Source organism: Labrus bergylta, chromosome 7, assembly GCF_963930695.1.
Source record: "Labrus bergylta chromosome 7, fLabBer1.1, whole genome shotgun sequence".
Taxonomy (NCBI): domain Eukaryota; kingdom Metazoa; phylum Chordata; class Actinopteri; order Labriformes; family Labridae; genus Labrus; species Labrus bergylta.
The window spans coordinates 1781567-1803096 of NC_089201.1; the positions used below are offsets into that span (position 1 = coordinate 1781567).

Here is a 21530-nt window from a genome sequence, read left to right on the forward strand (position 1 = left end):
CTCCTGGTCCTGTTCTTTCTTATAAGGCGGGGGCTTCTTTGCTGATGCAGTATGTGAAAAGGGTGTGTTAACCTTCTCCATTAACTTTCCTGCTTCCTTATCATTATTCTTTATTTCTTGCATACTTTTATATACTTTTTTCTTTTGAAGCTTCTAACAATTTCTGTCCCTCATTTTCAAACAACTGCAGAATGCCAAGTTCAGTTTGTTTTTTTCTCCTTACGTCTCTTTCCCTTTTTGCCTTTCTTCTGATTTACCTTATATGTAGACACAAGTACCTGTATTGTTTAAATCACATCTGGGTTCAAAGTCCCTTCCACTGGCCAAGGCTGGTTAATGTCAGGCCAACGCTTACTCCATTTTTCTGATATTTTTGGAATATTTTTAACAAGAGGATTAGTCTTCTCTACTACATCAACAGGAGTGATTGCTTTTGTAATTTTGGTGTCCATCTTTGACATTACAATGACCCTCTTAGTTCCTCGTATTGTAAGTCAAACTGAAATTAGTCAAACTATTTAGAAAGTAATGTGTTACCACACTTGAAAGTGAATGAATTTGCCAACCCCAAAGGAGACCAAAGGCTTCTTACTATGAAAGCAAAAGCATTTGTTTATCACCTAATGCATCTAATCACACTTATTTATCTTAAAATTATGGAAATAATGTCAATGTTCCATCTCAAAATAGCCCAGGTCAAGCTAGACCATACTCAGACAATGAAACCAGCATTCACAGCACTCAACCGCATTTGAATCAAATCAGCTTTTCCATAAATGATCAATCAAATCAAAAATACTCCATTATTGACCAAATGCTTCAATTAGTCAGTCTGTTGCCAAGACTTCCTCCTATATAATTGTAATGTGATACATAGAAGAAACAATGTAAGCCTATATGTGAAAACAGACTAAGCATGTATCAAAGATGTTGACTATAAAAAAATGTGTATGCACATATAGAGAAATTCAGGTGTTTGTTGAAAGAGTTTGTGGATAAAACCGCACTGGCCTTGATCAAGCTGGATTCAGGATCCCTACGTGCTGTCATCCGCAAGCTTCCAGTGTTTGCGAAGTACCCGCCAGGTCTCTCCTCATCTGCCCTTTTGGACTGATCCAGTTCAGACACAATCCATCTGTCTGTCTTCTCTCACACAGCATAGTAAAAACAGAGAAAACAGAAAGAAAACAAAACAAAAGTTTAATCACTATGAATTCATATAGACAATGCAATATCAATTCAGTAAAATATGCACACATAACTGTCATTTTTATCTGTTGCAAAAGCTGTCTCCCTGCCTGGGCTGTGTGTGTTTTTTTATTTTTATTTTTTTTATTCCTTCCCTCTTTGTCCCACAGAGAGAAGAAGGAGGAGAGGGGGCTACCTCTCCACTCCCCTTAACAGGAGGAGTAAGCTAATTGGCTTTCTATGTGAGGAAACGCCTCTTGGACCCGCCTCCTAATTTTAGCAAGGCCGTCCAGTATGGAACTGGCTGTCAAAGGGTTAACATCGTGTCCAAACCTAGTGCATTTAATGCACAGACAGGCACATTTCACTCGGTGTTGTGGGTGCTGTGACACCCACACTTTCACTGAAACATATTTTCATCCCCCACATTTTTTACTAGTGGAGTCATTGAAGAAAACTTATTAGTTAAGTAAGATTTATTAAGTGACAACTAAGCCAATCATAGCTGTTTGATTACAGTTGAAGCACGGTAAAGTTACATTTGCATTTAATCCTCCTGTCACTCATCACTGAGTCAGAGCTCAGAGCTAACACATGGAAACATGCTGCATGTAGCATCCTTCTGAAAGAGAGTAAGTCACCCAAACAGAGGTTTTTAAGATAAATCCACCTCACAAAACAATGTAAGTGTAACATTTTCTCCTCTTGGTTGTTATTTTAGCTGTATGTATTTACTCCCGTAACTTTACGATGTAGCAGAAGTCCCCTTTGCAGTTTTTTAAAAATAAAATCACATTTTATGTGAAGACCGGTAATAAAGAGACTGAGACATAAGGCAATAAGAAAAGCAAAATAAAAGCATCACAAAGAACAGTTTTGAATCTGTTTTTTAGACTAACTGGCTAACTGGCTAACTCGGTTACTCACAATGGATGTTCATTAGTGTCTAATTATCTTTTGTAACTTTGTCTTGTTGTATGATGTTTCAGCTAAACTTAGTTATTGGACATTAAATGAAACATTATGTGTTGATTTCCTAGAGGGTGGTAATATACTAGAATTAGAACACACACACTTTTAAGATCACTGCTCCACCCCTGTGCACAGAGTCTACGCACACACAGAAATCAGCACAGTATCCTCCCAATCAACAGCCAAATACAAAATGTATTCTCTAATAGTCAAAACCAACTTCTACACCTATTTTAAACAAAACTATATGTTCTTTTGAACAGACAAAATTCGCAGCATAATGTGGTCACACACATAAGCACAAACAGACAGAAAGAGAAATTCACACTCCACTCAGCCGGCAGTTTTAACTTTATCAGGAGTTTTTCTGTTCTTTTCTCTAATCTTGCTACCTGAATGTGTACAGACTATCCTCTCTGGTCTCTTCACTTATGTTTCACTAATATTTGTATGTCTGATTGTGTATGGTTGATTTTATTACAGCTGTGGGAAAAACCTGTTTACACCAACTCATTGAAATGGTGACCAGAAAACGGTGACTTTGGCCTGTCCTTAAGACTGATGTGTAAATATATTCAGTTTACCTTGAAAGTGTTTCAATGTCAGTTAGACATTGTCGTTAATAGCTGTGTAAACAAATGTCTCAGACCATTGAACAGCTTGAAGCGTACTATGAGCTAACATTACATCTGAGCCAAACCTGAAAGGACACACCAAAGATTGTACATAGGCATTAGAGAGATGCTATGGATAAAGAAAAACAACACAACTATAGAACATTTATGATGTGCCTTCATGTCCGAAAATGACAACAGAGCTTGCTGGGTTTTTCTACAGTGTTTTAAAAAGTTGAGCTTTTATTAATTATAAATCACTTTCAACATTTTAGCCCCAAGATCAAGGGCTTACACAGCTGCAGAGATAAAATACTGGTTCAATCATTTAGCTAGTCTGAAAACTAAAGACGTAGTTCAGAAAAATAAGTCTTCACCTTTCAGCTGAAATTGTGTTCTAGCTTTATCAAGGTTTTTTTTCATTTTGTTCTTTTCAATTTCAATCTCGGTTTGTTGCTTTTGGGTTGAAGTAAGATTTTGGTCTTTAAATGTAACTAAGGGAAAATGACATTTGCTTTGCTTCAAAAAGATCATTTTAACACAAATGTTTGACTTTTCTGTTGTCTCATTTTTTATTATAATACCAAATAATGATACCCATGTTATACATTTTAATAAAAGGAGATTGTCTGGTGTTATTGCAGTAATGCTCTGCTGTGGGGAAGTTCCTACAATGGATAATGTGATGAATTTGAGGGAGAGATTATCATTTTATCTTAAAGTTGATTGATTGATTGATTGATTGATTAAATTTATTTCAGACATATCAAATAAAAGCAAACATATTAAAAATACAAAACAAAATGAAAAGCACGAAAATACAATGAACAAAAAACAATGTTCAAATTATTTCACATAGCTCATTCTTAGAGGTGCACTATGGAGACTTAGTAGAGAAATTTAAAAGTTGGAGAAGTGAAAAAATTCTATGCTATATTTTCTGAACTGAAAACACAAACTTCACTCAAAGAAAAAATGGGTCCCTGAACACTGTTTAGAACTTCAAAGATACCAGGAGAGTTATGGTTTCACTGTCGCTGGACCCCCACCATAACGTGTAGCATTTCTCTTCAAACTATGCATAGTATAGTAAAGTCAAGGCAAAGGTCTTTTGAAATCAATACCTAGGCGATTACACCTCTCTGCTGTTAACTCTAGATTTGTGTTTGTCCTCGGGCAGCTCAGAGCAAACGGATGCTTTGGTTGACCCTGTGATGTTAAACAGTCATGTCATGCTTACATGCTCCTGTAATGAGTCTTGTTTGACTGTTCACTAAACCTGCTTTCTCTCATGGCCTCAGGCTCTTCCTGCTTGGTTAAGGTCATTTATAAAACCAGCCTCCTTCATCCGTCTCAGAATACAGAATGGCTCCATCACCTTGACAGACTGACTAGTGAGGACATATCATCTATATTTACAGAATCTGCACAAAGTGTTTTAGGTAAGCCAGTCCATTCTGCTTTCCTGAATGGAGTCACCAGTTTTCAGTGATGGTGTTCACCTTGCTGCATACAGACCCAGTCTTCCTCTGTCAGTGACAAATAAAAAGGAAACTCCTGGAGGGTTTGAGGAGTCTGGCTGCTACCAGTGTTACGGTGATGGAAGCAGTATTGCTTCCCATGGATCTGCTCAACCTGGATATGAGACTTTGGACGCACCACCACACTATGACTTCTATGCCAACACAGAGGTTTGGGGCCGGCGGAGGCGCTTCAGACCATCTCTGTACGAGCTGCATGCAAACTTTGAGGTGAAGAATCTCCTGTTCTATCAGCTCATATCATTATCTATTTCATACAACCAGACACATGCAGATCTCACTGTGTTTTTACGTTAATCCGTCTAAATGACTCCTCCAGCTTTTATTTTCTATCCCTCTTTGACTTGGAGTTGATCTAAGTCCTTTGGGTTCTGTCTTAAAACCTGCTGGCTTTTAGAAGTTTGTATACGTTTTGTTGAATTTCTATTTATTTAAGGTGTACATATGAATTGGGTAGCACAACTGCAGTCCTCGTCCTGCTGCCACAGTACTGTTTGTGTGTCTATTTTTGTAATTTTCCTTTTACACATCCATTTCTACATAAAAATTTGAATTACTTTACACGGTCTGAACTTGAATTACTGTCCAACAATAGCTGAAGGCACCATTCACAAATCGCCATGAGGCTCAAATGTAATGAGTCATATTTCTGCTGAAATGTGCGCTCACTTTCATGTCGACCAAATCTCTCAAAATAATTGAACTCAACTGACATGAATTTTAACTCATATTGGTCCAAAAAGGGAATACAAAATGAAAACTGCTCTGTCTCTGGTTGAGTTACTCTTCCATTGTTGCATTTCCTGAAACTTCTTTTTTTCTCACCATAAGAAGTTCTTAGGGTTAAAACAAAGCGTTATAGACTTTGCTGTTTACAAAGATTGATGCTTTGGGGATGTCTTTTCTTTCCTAGAATGACGCCAAACCTCCCATATATGAGGAGACAACAGCTGGACGGATGGAAGGAGGAAACAGCTCTAGGGAAGATGAAGAAGAGCAGAAGGAGCCACCATCTGAGCCCACTCGCTTTGGCTGGGTGCAGGGGGTCATGGTAAATTACGCTGGACAAGTCTGGGTGTTACAAAGAGCAATGGACTGAATTTACTGTCCAATAAAAATGCAGGGCCTGATCAATGACAGGGTTGCGTGGCTATCCGTTCGCTTAAAATGTGAAAATGAATTACAAAGACACAGTTCACAATTCACAAACCATGAAGGGGGTTAAATGAACCACTAACTCCGCTGCAGAGGAAACAGCGTCTCTGTGCGTCCGTGCTGGTTGCGAGCCATAGTGCACATTTAGGGAAAATTGGCCCCAATCTATGCATAAAAAGCCTCAATGAAAGAAGTTATTTTCACAAACACTGGTGCTTAGAGCTATATGCATTTAGAGTGGGACAAAAACTCAGTTACAACCAAGTGGTAACTGCCCCAGTTTTTATAAGAAATGTCAAACTGACCACTGACTTTAAAATGAATGATCTGTATATACAGTCAGTAAATATTACTTTGACAACACTATAATAATGACAGGGGTTAAATCAGTGCACCTGTCAGCGGCTCGACACTTCATCTGAATTTGTTTTTACTCACGAGAGTTTTACTCAGAAGCTATGTTTTAAACGATGAAACTCATTTTACATTTTTGAAGTCTGGCACCAAAATAAACCACCCAAAAATGTTCCCCTCCCCTCCTAGTTCATCATCTTTAGTGGAAATAACAGCTCTGTCAGGATTTGTGTGCAGCTCTGCAACAGATTGAAGGTGCAGACAGCTTCTTTCCACATTCCAACAAAAAAAATAGCGCTCATTAGCACTTTATACTCTGTGAATCAGGCCTTGACACAGAGCAGATAGTGGGATCACATGACGCCCGTTTTTGGAGCAATTAGTTGCTGCAATCAAGTCTTATCCTACTTTATAGGGTCTACAAATGTATCAAGCAAACATTAATAAATATATATGTCACCATAATTGTCTAATAATGTGAGAAATGCTCAAGTAAAAACATAACTTTAACAAAATAAACATATCAATAACATACTTTCTTTCTTAATATTTAGACATGAGCTAAAAAAAAAGAGGATCACCTTTTCATCAGAATAAAACTACATATACCTCCATTGTGTTTACTTATCTAATTTAGTACAATTTTCAACTGGACTTGGTTGCATCTTCAGTTTTAAACTTACTCGTGGGTGAAGCTAAAAATATATATATATCTCTGAGAACAGGCGCGTGTCCAGAGAGGTGGCCAGGATTGGCATGGGCCACCCTAAAAATCTGATTGGCCACCCCATGTGCCACCCCAAGTAACCTAAACTGTGATTGGCTATTTACCCTGTCAGAGGCAGAGCTCATGTTAAAGCAACTATAAGGTATTTTTTGCAGAAGGCTTCTAGTATTTTCTTTACATATCAATGGAGCATATTTTATTTAAAATTGTAAATAAAAGCTTTGAACATATTTCTCATTAAACAGGTGCATGGGAAAGTCATGCAAACAGTGTTACTTGAAATGAACTAACTGCCAATGTCTCGGGCATAAAAAGTTGCCTATTCATGTATTTTTTGCAAGTACGACTCTGCAGGAGTTTGCATGCAATTTGTTAAGTACTTTAAATTGTGACTTTGAACGTCTTTGAACGTCTTTTTTGTCATCAAAAATGCTATACTAATGTATCCATTATATTGTGTTATATTATAAAGCAGATAATATTGATGAGGTTAGAAAGGGTAAATAATTGATCGTTATTTGTGTGTGTTTGTGCAGACATCACACTTCCGGCCACCCCTGCATTAGTCAGTGCCTGAGTTGGGCCAACTCAGTCAAAAAAGTCTGGACACGCCCCTGTCCGAGAGTCATCAGTATGCTAATAGTGGTGTAGGCAGATATGAGTACACCCATTAATCTACTAGGACCTGGATGACTTAAACCCTTCACAGACTTCCCGAGTTTATTTTTCAGATATTTTAGTTCAATGATGTTTGCAAAATTCTTACTGATTATGATGTGCATGCTAATCCCCCTTAATTAGCTGAATCCGCTGAATGTTCTGGACCTTGAACTTCTTTTTTACTCTAAAAATAACACAGTTCTGTTGGTGAATTATTATATTCAGGGAACATGTATTACCTGAAATGTTAGAAATAAATCCAATGCAGAATAAGTATTACCTGCTAGGCCTTTGATAAATGCAGTTAGCAAGCTTCTTAATGACTTTTTTCAGATCCGCTGCATGTTAAATATCTGGGGGGTGATCTTGTTCCTGAGGCTGCCTTGGATCACTGCTCAGGCTGGTATAGGTATGTCCAAAAGAACTTCCATTTTATTCATCCACTTTTCAATGCTCTATCAATGCAATATTCATTATGCAGCCTCTGTATAGCTTTCAGTCATTTTTTTTTCTTTTTCCTTTTGTCCACATTTCAGGTCTGACCTGGGTGATTATCCTACTGTCCTCTTGTATTACTGGGATCACTGGTCTCTCCACCTCAGCAATCGCTACCAACGGGAAAGTCAAAGGAGGTCTGTGCACCCAGCAACACATTAATCAAAATATAAGGAATGTTTCTGTAATATTGTATTTCCTGAGTTTGATCGATTTCCAAGACGTATTTCTCAGTGCCACCCCTCCCCCTCTCGTCTTTAGGTGGCACTTACTTCCTGATCAGTCGCAGCCTTGGTCCAGAATTAGGTGGATCCATCGGTCTGATTTTTGCTTTTGCCAACGCTGTGGCTGTTGCCATGCACACTGTGGGCTTTGCTGAGACTGTTGTAGACCTCATGCAAGTATGTGGAGCAGCAGTTTGCAATACAATTGTACAGTAATGCGTTGTTTATTCTGTTTGTACTCACCTAAACTTTTTACAACTTTTGTTCCCTCAGGAACACGAAGCTGTCATTGTGGACAGAACCAATGACATCCGCATCATCGGCATCATCACTGTCACATGTCTACTGGGCATCTCTATGGCTGGCATGTCCTGGGAGTCAAAGGTATGCATTGCAGAACAAATGAGACTACGGTAAACTGTGAGTGCCACTGATAACACAATCAATGGTTGCGACTACATTATTTTGATCTTCATCAAGCACTTCACAAATAACATATTGCTTTATCTTGCTCATTATCTTTGTTGCAGAGATGGATGAGAAGATGTATTATTAATAATTAAGATAATTGATCAGTATTTTATGTTTAGATGTCAGTTTAAAGGTTTTGAAGTACAGTAAAGACATAGTCAAGCTAATTGTTTACACCCTCAAATGCTTAGTCAAGCTTATCATTCACTCATAAACCTCAACATAAACAGCTTGAATTCTATCCCATGGAGTTGGGGTTAGGAGTTTGGCTGGGGTGGGGTGGGGTGATACTTTTTTATTTGCATGAATAGTGTTTGTGAATCTAGGCTAACTATTCTGTTAAACTGCATTGACATACCATTAAATTATTCTTATCACAACTATTTAAAACAGAAAAAGTCACCTTAGATAGTCTATTATGTTTGTTTTAAGGATTCCAGGTAGCCAAGATGTTCATCCATATCTTCCACATTATGAACTTAAGATATTTGTTGGCATTTTTTATTTTGGATTTTGAAAAATTCAAAAAATCAGAGAATCGAAAAAGTTGAGTTTTGAGTTTTCTGTTGTATTTTTCATCACAAGTACACTGATTTACACAAGTCTTAAATGTTAGCTGAGAGACAGTAGCTCAATGTGTAGTGTAAATCTGTATGCATGTTCACTGAATATCCTTCCATCCACAGACTCAGGTTCTGTTCTTCCTGGTCATCCTGGTGTCTTTTGCCAGTTACATAGTGGGAACAATCATCCCTGCCTCACCAGAGAAACAAGCCAAGGGTTTCTTCAGCTACAGAGGTGATTATAAAGTCCCCGTCCTTCATCCAGGCAATGCAACTTTACATCATTCATTAAAAAGGGAGGCTATTATTTTAAAGAATACAAAGTTTACCAGCATTCTTGTACAAAACTGCTTGTTGTAATTTTTTAGTAAAACGACTTTTTCACCCCCAACAGCTGATATCTTTGCTACCAATTTTGTGCCAAAGTGGCAAGGACCAGATGGAAGCTTCTTTGGTATGTTCTCGATTTTCTTCCCCTCTGCCACAGGCATCCTGGCAGGAGCTAATATCTCTGGAGACCTGAAGGTATGGTAGTTTTTACTCTCTGCCTTGATGCTATCTCAAGTTTTTTTTACATGAAATTGATTGGGCATGCATTATTCTTGGTGGGTTTAAAAACCCTTCCTTGTTGCCAGATAGAAAGACACGTTCTGTTCATGAAGTGTTTAACTTAACTGTTCTTCAAAGGGCTAAACATAAGCATCTTGTTCTCTTCTTTCCAGAATCCCGCAGTGGCCATCCCTAAAGGAACATTAATGGCAATATTCTGGACCACCATCTCCTACCTTATAATCAGTTCAACCATTGGTATTGTGAAAAACGATTTCCGCAGTCACACGGTCTTTCACTCAAAGAGATAGAAACAATATGTCTGGTATATTTTGAATAAATGAGACCTTCATGATCATGTTGCATCTCGGTAGGGGCAACAGCCTTGAATGGAGGTATATAGTTTTTGGTTTGCACATCTGTCCCTATGGTCAGAGCCATATGGTGAATATTTCTTGAATATCAAGAACTCAATGGACTTGAGCTTCACATTCACACACTAATGGCAGAGGCTGCTGTGAAAAGTGACCATCAGTATTAAGTAATCTAATCCATACACATTCACGACGAAGCAGCGGGTACAACTTGGGGTTTGCGGCTCCTGCAATAAAACAACCAGATTGAGTCAATGAACAGATTCAATTTTGATGATCAATGTCTATCTCATGGCTGTTCTATTCTCTTGAACACAATATCTCAGGAAAACATCAAGGATATTTCCTTACATCGGGCAAAGCGCTCCACTTAGAACCCAGAGTGAACTTATTAAAATACGCTGGTCAAAGTCACTGTAACCAAAAACTAGTTTTTTTCCCCCTGAAAACAAGAATTTCAATACTTACTAACAGCACTGACACAAGTCTAACTAAATAAAATGACAATAACAGTGACAAAATAATGGGATCTGTACAGATTGTGACTTGGTTGCTTTATGCAGCAAAAGTAAAAATGAATGAAATGGAAAATACTTCAATAGAATTTGTTTGTGAATATGTTGCTCTAAGAGCTAGGATTGCCTCTAACCATTCATTATCCTGAATGGTTGGATGTACAGATGGATGGATGTATGGATGGATATGCAGCTATAATTGCAACATGCTAACATGTAGTCAGTACAGGAAAACATATCTGCTTGAAGGTTTTAGTGAATGTATTTTATTAACACCATTTATAAGAGCAATAATATCAACACACAACATAAATTAAAATAATCATGTCGAGGCTCACAAACTGTGTTTCATTTTTCATATTTCAGGTTGAGGTTTATACATATTCAAATGTATTTTTTCTTACTTGTGGCTGTTTGTGTTTCAGCATCTTGTGTGGTTCGAGAGGCGTCTGGTCTGTTGAATGACACACTGTCACTGACCTCCAGCAATGACTGTGTTAGTGTAGCTTGTGATTATGGATGGGACTTCACCCAGTGTATCAACAATAAAACCTGCACCTACGGCATCAGTAACTACTATCAGGTCAGCACAAGCTCACACAACAGTTGGTGATAGATGGTGTCACTCCACATTTCTTTTTCTTAAAGTGAAGTCTTGCTTTATATGAAATCGTACATATGGCTCTTTTTTTCCACTTTGGGCAATTAGAAGTAGAGAAGAAGGAGACAGCATAAAGTCAGTTTGAATGTCAGTCCACCTCTCTTTTATTAAAAACTCAGTGACAGTAGGTTAGCGTGTAGACAAACAGTTTCTGTCGTGAGAAAGACGTGATTTAAATAAGTAAACACTATAATTGTGTCTCTAGTCGATGAGCATGGTGTCAGCCTTCGCCCCTCTCATCACTGCTGGTATATTTGGAGCAACACTTTCCTCTGCTTTAGCCTGTCTGGTGTCTGCCCCCAAAGTGTTCCAGGTACAAACACACACACACACACACACACACACACACACACACACACATCAGATATCATGCATTGTCTCAAAACCTGCTCAGCGTATTTTATATTTGTAAAATTGTTCATCTTTAAACACAAGTGTGTATCTTTGTGTCAGATGTGAGGATGAAATATTTATTTTGTTTTGTCTCTCATTTTTTTCTGGTAGTGTCTGTGCAAGGACAAACTCTACCCTCTAATTGGCTTCTTTGGCAAAGGTTATGGAAAGAACGATGAGCCGCTCAGAAGCTACCTGCTGACATACATAATTGCTGCCTGCTTCATTATCATTGGTGAGGCTTCATAGAAATCCTTTGACCTCTGTAGATGACCAACAGGAATGGCAGCAGTTATAGTCTGAATAAAAAGGGGAATAATACATATGGGCTGGAAGCAAGTTTGGTAAACTGGAAAATTAAGCAGACATAAACTGATAAACTGATTGGAGTTTAAATAATGACAAAATACATTGTAAGCTGTCTTGTGTACGGAGCCAAACTCTGCTCTCCTTGTAGCCACAATAGATACACAAATACAGTCATCTATTTCTGTCCCTAGCTAAATGGAAGTTATAATTCCTCAGGTACAGTCCTAGTTTTGACAGAGGTATATACCAGATATCAGGGGTGTATCCGGACTTTTCTTTTACTAGGAGTGGCCCAACTGGGGCATTGACTTATGAAGTCTGTGCACATGCAAACACACAAATTAATTTTATTTATTCATTTATATCTGAACTCCTTTTGAGGACCACCTGAGAACGACATGTTACATCTTAGCTTATGCATTTAAGGACTCATAAAGAAGGTGTTTGTCCACAGTCATTATTGAAATTGGGATTTTGGGGTGGCATGCAGGGTGGCTTATCAAATTTCAAAGAGGGCCCATGCCACCCCTGGACACGCCCCTGCTTGGTATAGAATGGTTTATACTTCATTTAAAAGAAACAGTTTAGCTATACCTAATCGTACAAGAAGTCAGTCAGTACTTATTGTTATCATTGCATAATGTCAGGCTTAAAATAACAGCAGGGTACGTCGACAGGCCTCAGTTAACATGCTGATGAGTTGGGGTGTTCACATTTTCCTCTGACAGCTCCCTGTTTTTATTCCATTACCTTGAAGCAAAATGAAAAATGAATCCTTAACATTACATAACATTAAAACTAGCTCATGTTCTGACAGTTAGACACTCTGTATTTGACTCAGTGGCCGTGGGAAATGTTGGGTTTGTGTTAGCATGATGCAGCTTTGAAACCAGGAGAAGAGTAAGCTGTAGAGACGCTCATATCAATAAGATAAAAGAAGAGTAGCCGTGGAGTGTTTGATGTTCACATTGGCCACTTGAATACGGTGTAGGATTTGTGGACCCTGCCACTAACATATTACACTCAATCATAGAAATGAAATACATTCACCTATTATTGTAAAGAATAAAATATTAAGCTGACCATAAGTTCTCTTAAATTGAATCATCCCCCCCTTGGTTCTTTTTCTCCACCAGCCGAGTTAAACACCATCGCTCCAATCATCTCCAACTTCTTCCTCTGCTCATACTCTCTGATCAACTTCAGCTGCTTCCACGCCTCAATCACCAACTCACCAGGTGAAAAGATCAGCAGTGAAACACAAGAAATGAACATTGATGATTAGGTTCATAGAGTTATGCCCATACATTTTTGTGTGTATTTTGTTGTGTGAGTGTGTGTGTGTCTACAGGTTGGCGTCCTTCCTTCAGATTCTACAGTAAGTGGCTGTCGTTGCTGGGGACCATCTGCTGTGTCGTCATCATGTTTATGCTGAACTGGTGGGCGGCCCTCATCGCCTTTGGCATTGTCTTCCTTCTTTTGGGATACACACTCTACAAGAAGCCAGGTGACCTCTTACACATGCAGGCAGAAGAAACAACCATACTTCTTCTTCTCTTTCCTAACTCTGTTGCTATACTCTGTGGTTAGCTGTAAACTGGGGCTCCTCGGTGCAGGCGAGCTCCTACAACATCGCTCTTAACCAATGTGTCGGCCTCAACCATGTGGAGGACCACGTCAAGAATTACAGGTCAGTTAAGAGGCGGGGTTTAAACACTTAAAGGCCTTATATAGGCTTTATTTTTCACACTTAAATATAATATAAATCAAGTCTATCCTCTGAAAATAACTCTGTGAGTCATGACTGTCTACAATGGGTGTAACACCCGAGTCCCACTGTCTGTGATGTTTTCAGAGTTTTCAGAGTCCTATCTTCAGTTTGTTTACATCGCCGGGACGGCCGGCTGACTCCTCCCTCACGTATAAAAGTTGTTTAATTGAGGGACTAGAGAAAAGAAGAATAACATACTGTACTCACTGCTTAACTGTGTTTCTAGATCACGCTCATTTCAGGTAAATTTACATGCAGTGTGAAGATACGAGCATAATAAAGATCACTAGCATTAGCATGCTAACACAAAAATGCAGCGTGAGTTGTTTTGTTTTCATGCTGGTGCTCAAGGGCAACATCTGCTGGATCAAAAAAATCACATATAAAGCCTTTAAGTCTTGGAAGTCCTAAAAGTAAGATTTGTGCAGGCTGACTAATTGAAAAGAAAAGTAAATTGTTCTTTTTTTCCTTGAGGCCAAACTCTTACTGTAATGTTCACATCAATGCAGTTACATTTTTGTGTGATGAGGAAATAATAAATAGGCTTCATGGATGATCAACTCAAAAACAAGATCCAAGCCCTTCTCAATGTTGTGAATGTCCGTGTGAGTGTACGTGTGTGAAGAAGCTCTAGACTAGCTGTGGCTTTTCTCACCCATCAGGCCTCAGTGTCTGGTGCTGTCAGGTCCTCCCAGCAGTCGTCCAGCTCTGGTGGATCTGGTCAGCTGTTTCACAAAGGGTCTCAGTCTCATGATGTGTGGCAACGTGATCACTGTGAGTACATGTCAACATGATCACTGTGAGTACATGTCAACATGATCACTGTGAGTACATGTCAACATGCACTTTGTCTAGTGAAGTTTATATCTTTACTTTGATTTTTGAATTCGTAAAGACCCAAGACTAAACATACTTAACCTTCATAAAGCCATGTTTCAGTACTCAGAGCCATTTTGGTCTCTGAATTTCTTTATGTCAGGCTGATCCCTCCTCATCAGCAGTCGACAATACCAGCAGTGACGGTCATATAACCTGGTTGAACCAAAGGAAGGTTAAGTCATTCTACAGAGGTGTGGTGGCTACAGAGCTACGATCAGGTGTTAACATGCTGTTACAGGTAAGAATGACACCTCAGCCATTCTTTTCTGTACTATAGAAATAAGCAGAATATGCAGATCATTATATGTTCTTCTTACTGTAGTAAATAACCAGTTTTATCGCTAGACCCTGCAGTCCAAACAAATAAGTTTCCATAGATAAGAATGTGTATGTGGATGAGTTCTGATCGGGATCAGAAGACTGGGGAAGAATTATTCCGTAAAAGTGCAATATAGTAATTATTAAGATTCACTTTGTGTGGGCCTGTTTCAAAACCCTGGCTTCTTTGTGTTAATAGGATGGCCAATGTTTAGCTTTCATTGACAATGTACAAGAAGCACATTTTGTAAAGGATACATAAAAACATTTACAACCATACCTCTGACAGCTCAATGCTCATAAGAAAGGTTCTTACATCTCTGAAAATTTAGGAAGAAAATGCTGCTTTCATATAAAGTTTGAGTATTAAAGAGAGGAGCACAGCAACTTCTTAAAAGTACAATATCTACGTGATAATTTCATATTTACAAATCTCAAGTTTAATTATAATTATTCCTTGTTATGTGCAAGAAATGTAGTTAATTAAATCATAAAATGATCTTAACATATGATCATTAAGGAAACATGTTAAGTTGAAGTGCTGGCTCCTCTGACCAAAAACAGAGTCCTCCTCATAGTTTAGATGGACTATATTAGTTTTGACTAGAGAGGATAGGGGCGTTTTAAGGCACACCTCCTCCAAGCGGGCGGACCAGGTTCTCTCTCTCTCTCTCTCTCTCTCTCTCTCTCTCTCTCTCTCTCTCTCTGTCTCTCTAATGTATAAAGGCCTTTGCTGTCACTCTTATAATGTTCTCAATAACTTGAATTCCAAAAGTGTACATTGTACCCTGATGACAGGGGCGTGCTTAGCTTTTTATTATCGATACATACTGCTCTGAGTATTTGCAAACTATTTTCTTGTTCTCTGTCTATTGTTTCTTTTTCTATTGTTTTGTGTTTTTAATATAATGTGCTGCTGAGCTTTGTACTTGGACTTGGACTATGGTAATATTATTTATAGGCATTCACCACGCTTAAACGTCTCGACTCTGTCTACCACTCTGTATTAAGATTTATTACAGGTGACCGCTATGATACACATCATTGTATCTTGTACAACAAGGTTGGATGGTCATCTCTAACAGAAAGACGTGATATGCACTGGCATCTTTTTATTTATAAAGCTCTCACAGAAAAATGACCCTCATACCTGACAGAACTTATCCATCTCTCGACTGGGCGTTACCAGACGCGTTCCTCAAGACGTTTACTGTTGAATGTTCCTCGAGTCAGATCGGAAAATCTGCTTTTTCTTATTCTGCAGCGGACTCTTGGAAGCATCTTCTTGAGGGAAATGACCTTTTGGGCATTTTAGAAACCTGATTTTAAGCCTCCCAACCTCTGTTTGTAACTAACTAAGTGTGTTTATTTATTGCAGTTTTGTTCTCGCTTAATTATCTTAGTACATTTTAGACTTTTTAAACTGATTTTAGCAGTCTTGTATTATCTGTCGCCTGTTTTTCTTTTTGGTTTAATGTCTGTTTTCTAATTATTTCTGTAATGACTCGATGTCATTGTAAATGAGGGTTGCCCCTCAATGATCTTTTGAGTATAAATAAAGGTTGAAAGAACTTACTTTCTACAGCTGCTATTTATTTGTTCTCTAGAAAAACTTTGTTTAGTCTCGCTAAATGTGCTTCATATGGATTTTCTGTTTCCTTCATAATCCTATTTTATATGAAATTCCCTGCTCCTAATGTGATGTTGTCAATGGCTTTCCATCATGTGCAGAACTTCATAAACTCACTGGGTTTACAGAGCCAGTGATCCGTGATTGTCAATATTATGTTCATCTTCTATCCACCAGGGGGCAGGTTTGGGTCGTATGAGGCCAAACGTTCTCCTGATGGGTTTCAAAAAAGACTGGCGCAGTGACACAGCTCAGGCTGCACACAACTACATAGGAATACTGCAGTGAGTACAGACGGGGTTAAGAAACCTCTTAACATGTGTCCTGATTTATTATTGCACACCCTGATAACCAAAAGCTTTCCAATGTGAAAATTCATGATTTTGTTTTAGTGATGCATTTGACCTTCAGTACAGCGTGTGTGTGCTGAGAATAAAGGAAGGACTGGATGTCTCTAATGCGTCTCATTCACACGGTGAGAGCTGCATTTCAAATTAGAGTACACTGAGAGTGAATTCATTTAACACCATACCCTATCTCCATCAGTTTGTTACTCGTTAACAAGGACCATGGTGGGAAGAGGTGTCCATTGTGGTTGGAATGATTGACTTCTGAATGCATGTTAGTAGAAAACCTCTCTTTTTTTATTTAGTTAATCCAGCCTTCGATGCAGGACGAGAGAACATAAACACCATCTCTGTCCCTCCCTGTGTTCGAACAAGCACTACATGTACGTATGCATGTGTAAATAATACGATTCATCTGCTACGTTTCATGGCAGTTTTGTTTAAATACAGAAAAAAGGTGCATGCTACATTTTATTAAAACTGTTTGACAATAATGTGCTTTAATACCAGAAATGATTAAGTGCAATTTAAATGAGATTAAATAAAAAAAACTATGTTCACTGTACAAAATCCCTTGCAGCTACGGTTTCCATCGACGGGAGGTCACAGCCTAGTTCTGTGTTCCAGAAAAAACAAGTGAAGAAGACCATTGATGTGTACTGGCTGTCTGATGACGGAGGTCTGATTATTTCTCCATCCATTTCTCCATCACTTTATTTATTAAATTAAAGAGCATTAGAGCAGCTTTTCACAGAGATTAAATGTCACTATCACCCTTTTAAACCAGCACTTTTTCATATAATATTTAAAGCTCCTGTGAGTAACTGTTGGTTTGGGTTGATTTTGGTTCCCCCTGTGGACAGAGAAGGAACTTTTATCTCTTTTCTTATCTTTTCCTGTACATGTTAGCATTTTTTTTTAATCATTGAATCTCATCCAGCATTCATTCAACAGTCAGATGACTCACTCATAGTGAATATTTGATAAATTGTAAAAAAAAAACAAAAAAAAAAAACAGGCTGTTTGGCAGCATGCTGTCTACCGCCTTGTCATATATATCTACCACACGGCAGCAGTTTCAGGCATGAAAAATTACTATAAAGAAATAAATAATGTTTTTGTTTATGATCTTCTTTGCTTTTTTACGTCATTAAAATTAAAATGTAGTCTGTTTCAAAACAAGTTATAAATACCTCACAGGAGCTTTAAAGTAAATGTATTCATGAAATACTTTTAAATGCAGAACTTTTACTTTAATTTGAGTATATGTAGGACGCAGTTTTTGTGTGTGTGGTTGACCAGGACTGACCCTGCTGCTGCCCTATCTCTTGACTCGGAGGAAGCGTTGGGCCGCGTGTAAGGTCAGAGTGTTTGTGGGAGGAGATTCTGACAAGAAAGAGGAGCAAAGAGAAGAGTAAACACTTTGATTTATTTCCCTAATAACTGAAGTACATTTGTCATTAAGGTGACAGATGAATGAAGCCTAAAGCTCTAACATTTAATGTTTTTTCTCTAGGGTGTTGGCACTGATCAAGAAGTTTCGTCTTGGTTTCCATGACGTTGAAGTGCTTCCTGATATCTACCAAAATCCTCAGCCTGGAAAGTATGGCTGCCCACGACTTGTTTAACATCACTGAATGAAATGAAACATTAATATTGTGTGTGCCGAACAGTATTCAGCTGTGGTTACTCGCCACGTTCAATCCTACAATTCTGAGGTCCAGGCTTTTCAATACATTTCAGAGTTATCACCACTAAAGAAATGAAATCTAGGATCCTATTGGCCCTCATCTGACAGAGATCCTCTTGGAGCAATAGGCAATGTTTGGGCCTTCTTGTGTAGCCAGTGGTTACTGAAGGACCTCTGACCTCTGGGTAAATGGACTTGGACTTTTATTGGACTTTTCAAACTTTCTGCACAGAGTGGATCTATTTCAGGTCACGCCCACAGCTGAATGAAGCACCCTTCATTTTAGGAGGAGTAGTAGTGTTGTTGTCAAACCACACTAACCAAGACTAAGACCCAAGACCAGAGTGCTCCAAGACCGAGACAAGACCAAGACATTTAGGGCTCGAGACAAAGTCAAGACCATTCACACACTGATGGCTGCCACTTGAGAGACGATGGACTACTGAGCCAAAGCCGCCACACTTCTATCCTTTGCTTTCTCCAAAAATCCTGTTGCTTTATTATATATTTACACAAAGCCTTCATGTCTGTATCATACTCCATGCGAACAGATTAAATGTTGGCTTAGATCTTAAATCAGATCCTTGTGAAATATAACTTTTTGCTTTCTTCATGAAGCCAGAATTTCAATCAGCCTCATGGCAGCATCCGGCATCACCTGCAAACTGCCATTGGCCATGATCTGTGTGTGTCTGTGTGTTCCAGCGTTCATCAGTTTGAGAACATGTTAGCTCGATTCAGGCTGGATAAGAACCTCAAACTGGGTTCTGACACAGGGACTCCCGGGCTGCAGGAGGAGCCGTGGATGATCACTGACCAGGATGTAGAGAAAAACAAGGCCAAGGTCTGACACACAAACATAGAAACATATGCACTGTTGTAATCTCCAGCACACACACTCTAATATTGGATATATTTATACAAAGAAAATATGAAATCTCTTTTTTCTCTGTCCTCTTTGATTAAAACTTCCTTGTGATTCAGTCTCTCCGCCAGATTCGCCTGAATGAGGTTCTGCAGGATTATTCCAGAGAAGCTGCTCTCATTGTTATGTAAGTGGAGTAATTCTTCTTTTTAGGTTCATTAAGTGCTGTTTTATTACAGGCTGAACAATGTGAGCAAAAGCTATGACAGTTTACCAACTGCACCCCTCCATTTCCTCACACTTAGATTTTAAAATAGATCAGCTGTGGATGTTCTTAAGTTACAGAAACACAACACCTTTTTTAACCCTTTTGTCTGTGACTGTGTGTCCTGACAGCATCATGCCTGTGGGGAGGAGAGGGGCGTGTCCCAGTACGCTCTACCTCGCCTGGCTCGACTTCTTGTCTCGTGATCTTAGACCTCCAGTCCTAATGGTCAGAGGAAACCAGGAGAACGTCCTCACCTTCTACTGCCAATGAAACGTCTCCTTCAGACCATTGGACAGATGTGAATACACAATAACATCTGTACATTTCCATTTGATTGACACACAGTTCTGGTGACAATCGATCGTAATCTAGTCCTGTGATGAATGTATGATTCCTGAAATTACGTTGTACATTGAACCTGAATTCATCATGTCTCAAGAGTAACAATATTAAATCAATGTAGAGAAAATATTGAGGATCAAAACACTTTTGATTTAAAGAAAATGATCAATACCAATCAATCAATCACATTTATTTATAAAGCACATTTTAAAACAGCTGACCAAAGTGCTGTACATGAAACAAAAGAGCAATACAGATTAAAAAGCAAAACAAAAATAACAAGAACAAGACAAAACTCACACATGCACACAGAATACTAACAATATAATTAGACAATAATATTATAAGACATTTGATAGAAGTACAAGCAACCTAACTAGGACTCAAAGGCCAACGTGTAAAAGTGTGTTTTGAGGCGGGACTTAAAAGATTCCACAGAGGGGGCAGACCTTTAAAAACAAACAATGCAACCTTAAAATCAATTCTGTAACGAATTGGAAGCCAGTGAAGAGAGGCTAAAACAGGGCTGATATGCTCCCTTTTACATGAGCCAGTAAGCAGCCTGGCTGCAGCATTTTGAACCAATTGCAGTCGTGATAGGGATGACTGGCTGATCCCCGAGTACAGGGAGTTACAGTAGTCGAGACGGGACGAGATGGATAATTATTTCTAAGTCATGAAAGGTGAGGATAGGTTTAAGTTTCAAGATGGTTAAAAAAAATGTTTTAACTACTGATTTGATCTGGTATTCAAATGTGAAGGCGGAATCAAATATTATTCCAAGGTTCTTAGCGTGTGGCTTGATGAGGGAGGAAAGTTGACCTAAGCTGCTTGGGACCTGTTTTATGGCTTCAGAGGGGCCAAAAAGAACCACTTCAGTTTTGTTTTCATTCATTTTTATTGGTCAATAAAAAATTAATTTAATATTAAAATATATTGAACACACTGGGCCATAGCCAAAACAAGAAACCTGCAGAGTCTCTGTCCGTCATCTTCTACAATTCTACAATTCATTTATCAGACGCTTTTATCCAAAGCGACGTACATCAGAGATTACATACAACACAAGTAAGGATCTAGAAAGGAAACAACATCTGCAAACAAACAGCTTTAAGTCTGATCGCACACGCAGGTGATGACAGGAAGTGACCAGAGGCAAAGCACAACATCGACGACAGCTGTTCTTAAGAGTTCTAATCAGAATCAAAACCATCCTAAAGCCATCATTATCAAACAAAATCATCATCATCATCACTATCATCATCAATAATCAAATTAAGTGTGTAGGTATTCATGTCACGTCAGCCTCTCTTCCTCTGTCAACAATAATATAACTTGAAAAAGCCTGAATGTGTTTTCATGGAACACAGTAGAAAAACTGTTACATGATCGAAAACAAATAAATTTGAGCAAAAAGCTGTTTGTGTTTGGATGTCTGGGGTCGCCTGAGTTATGTGAGTTCAAAGTGCGATCAGGAGCCACAAAAGGTTGGGAACCACAAACCTAAACTGACATGAAAGACAGTCATTAAACATCAATGAACAAGTAGTCATAAAATGAGTTGAGAATATATATTATGATTGATGGTATAGACACTCCCCTCAGTGCTTTCTTCAACACTTTCAGCTCCATCTTCAGGTTTTCAATCTGAATGC

At 38.6% G+C, this 21530-nt stretch overlaps 1 protein-coding gene across 1 annotated transcript; it reads left to right on the forward strand.

Moving 5' to 3' along the window:
- The first annotated feature begins 4157 nt into the window (after positions 1 to 4157).
- LOC110000800 (solute carrier family 12 member 3-like) lies at positions 4158 to 21294 on the forward strand. Its single transcript, XM_065956492.1, has 26 exons — positions 4158 to 4525; positions 5229 to 5366; positions 7545 to 7620; positions 7748 to 7843; positions 7968 to 8107; positions 8204 to 8314; positions 9088 to 9199; positions 9359 to 9489; positions 9687 to 9771; positions 10828 to 10985; positions 11269 to 11376; positions 11568 to 11691; positions 12902 to 13003; positions 13117 to 13272; positions 13356 to 13455; positions 14199 to 14310; positions 14516 to 14653; positions 16541 to 16647; positions 16756 to 16838; positions 17016 to 17093; positions 17291 to 17389; positions 18013 to 18124; positions 18227 to 18313; positions 19106 to 19244; positions 19385 to 19452; positions 19662 to 21294. The coding sequence occupies exons 1-26, from the start codon at positions 4244 to 4246 to the stop codon at positions 19801 to 19803; spliced, it is 3084 nt and encodes a 1027-aa protein (XP_065812564.1). The 5' UTR covers positions 4158 to 4243; the 3' UTR covers positions 19804 to 21294.
- The last annotated feature ends 236 nt before the right edge of the window (positions 21295 to 21530 follow it).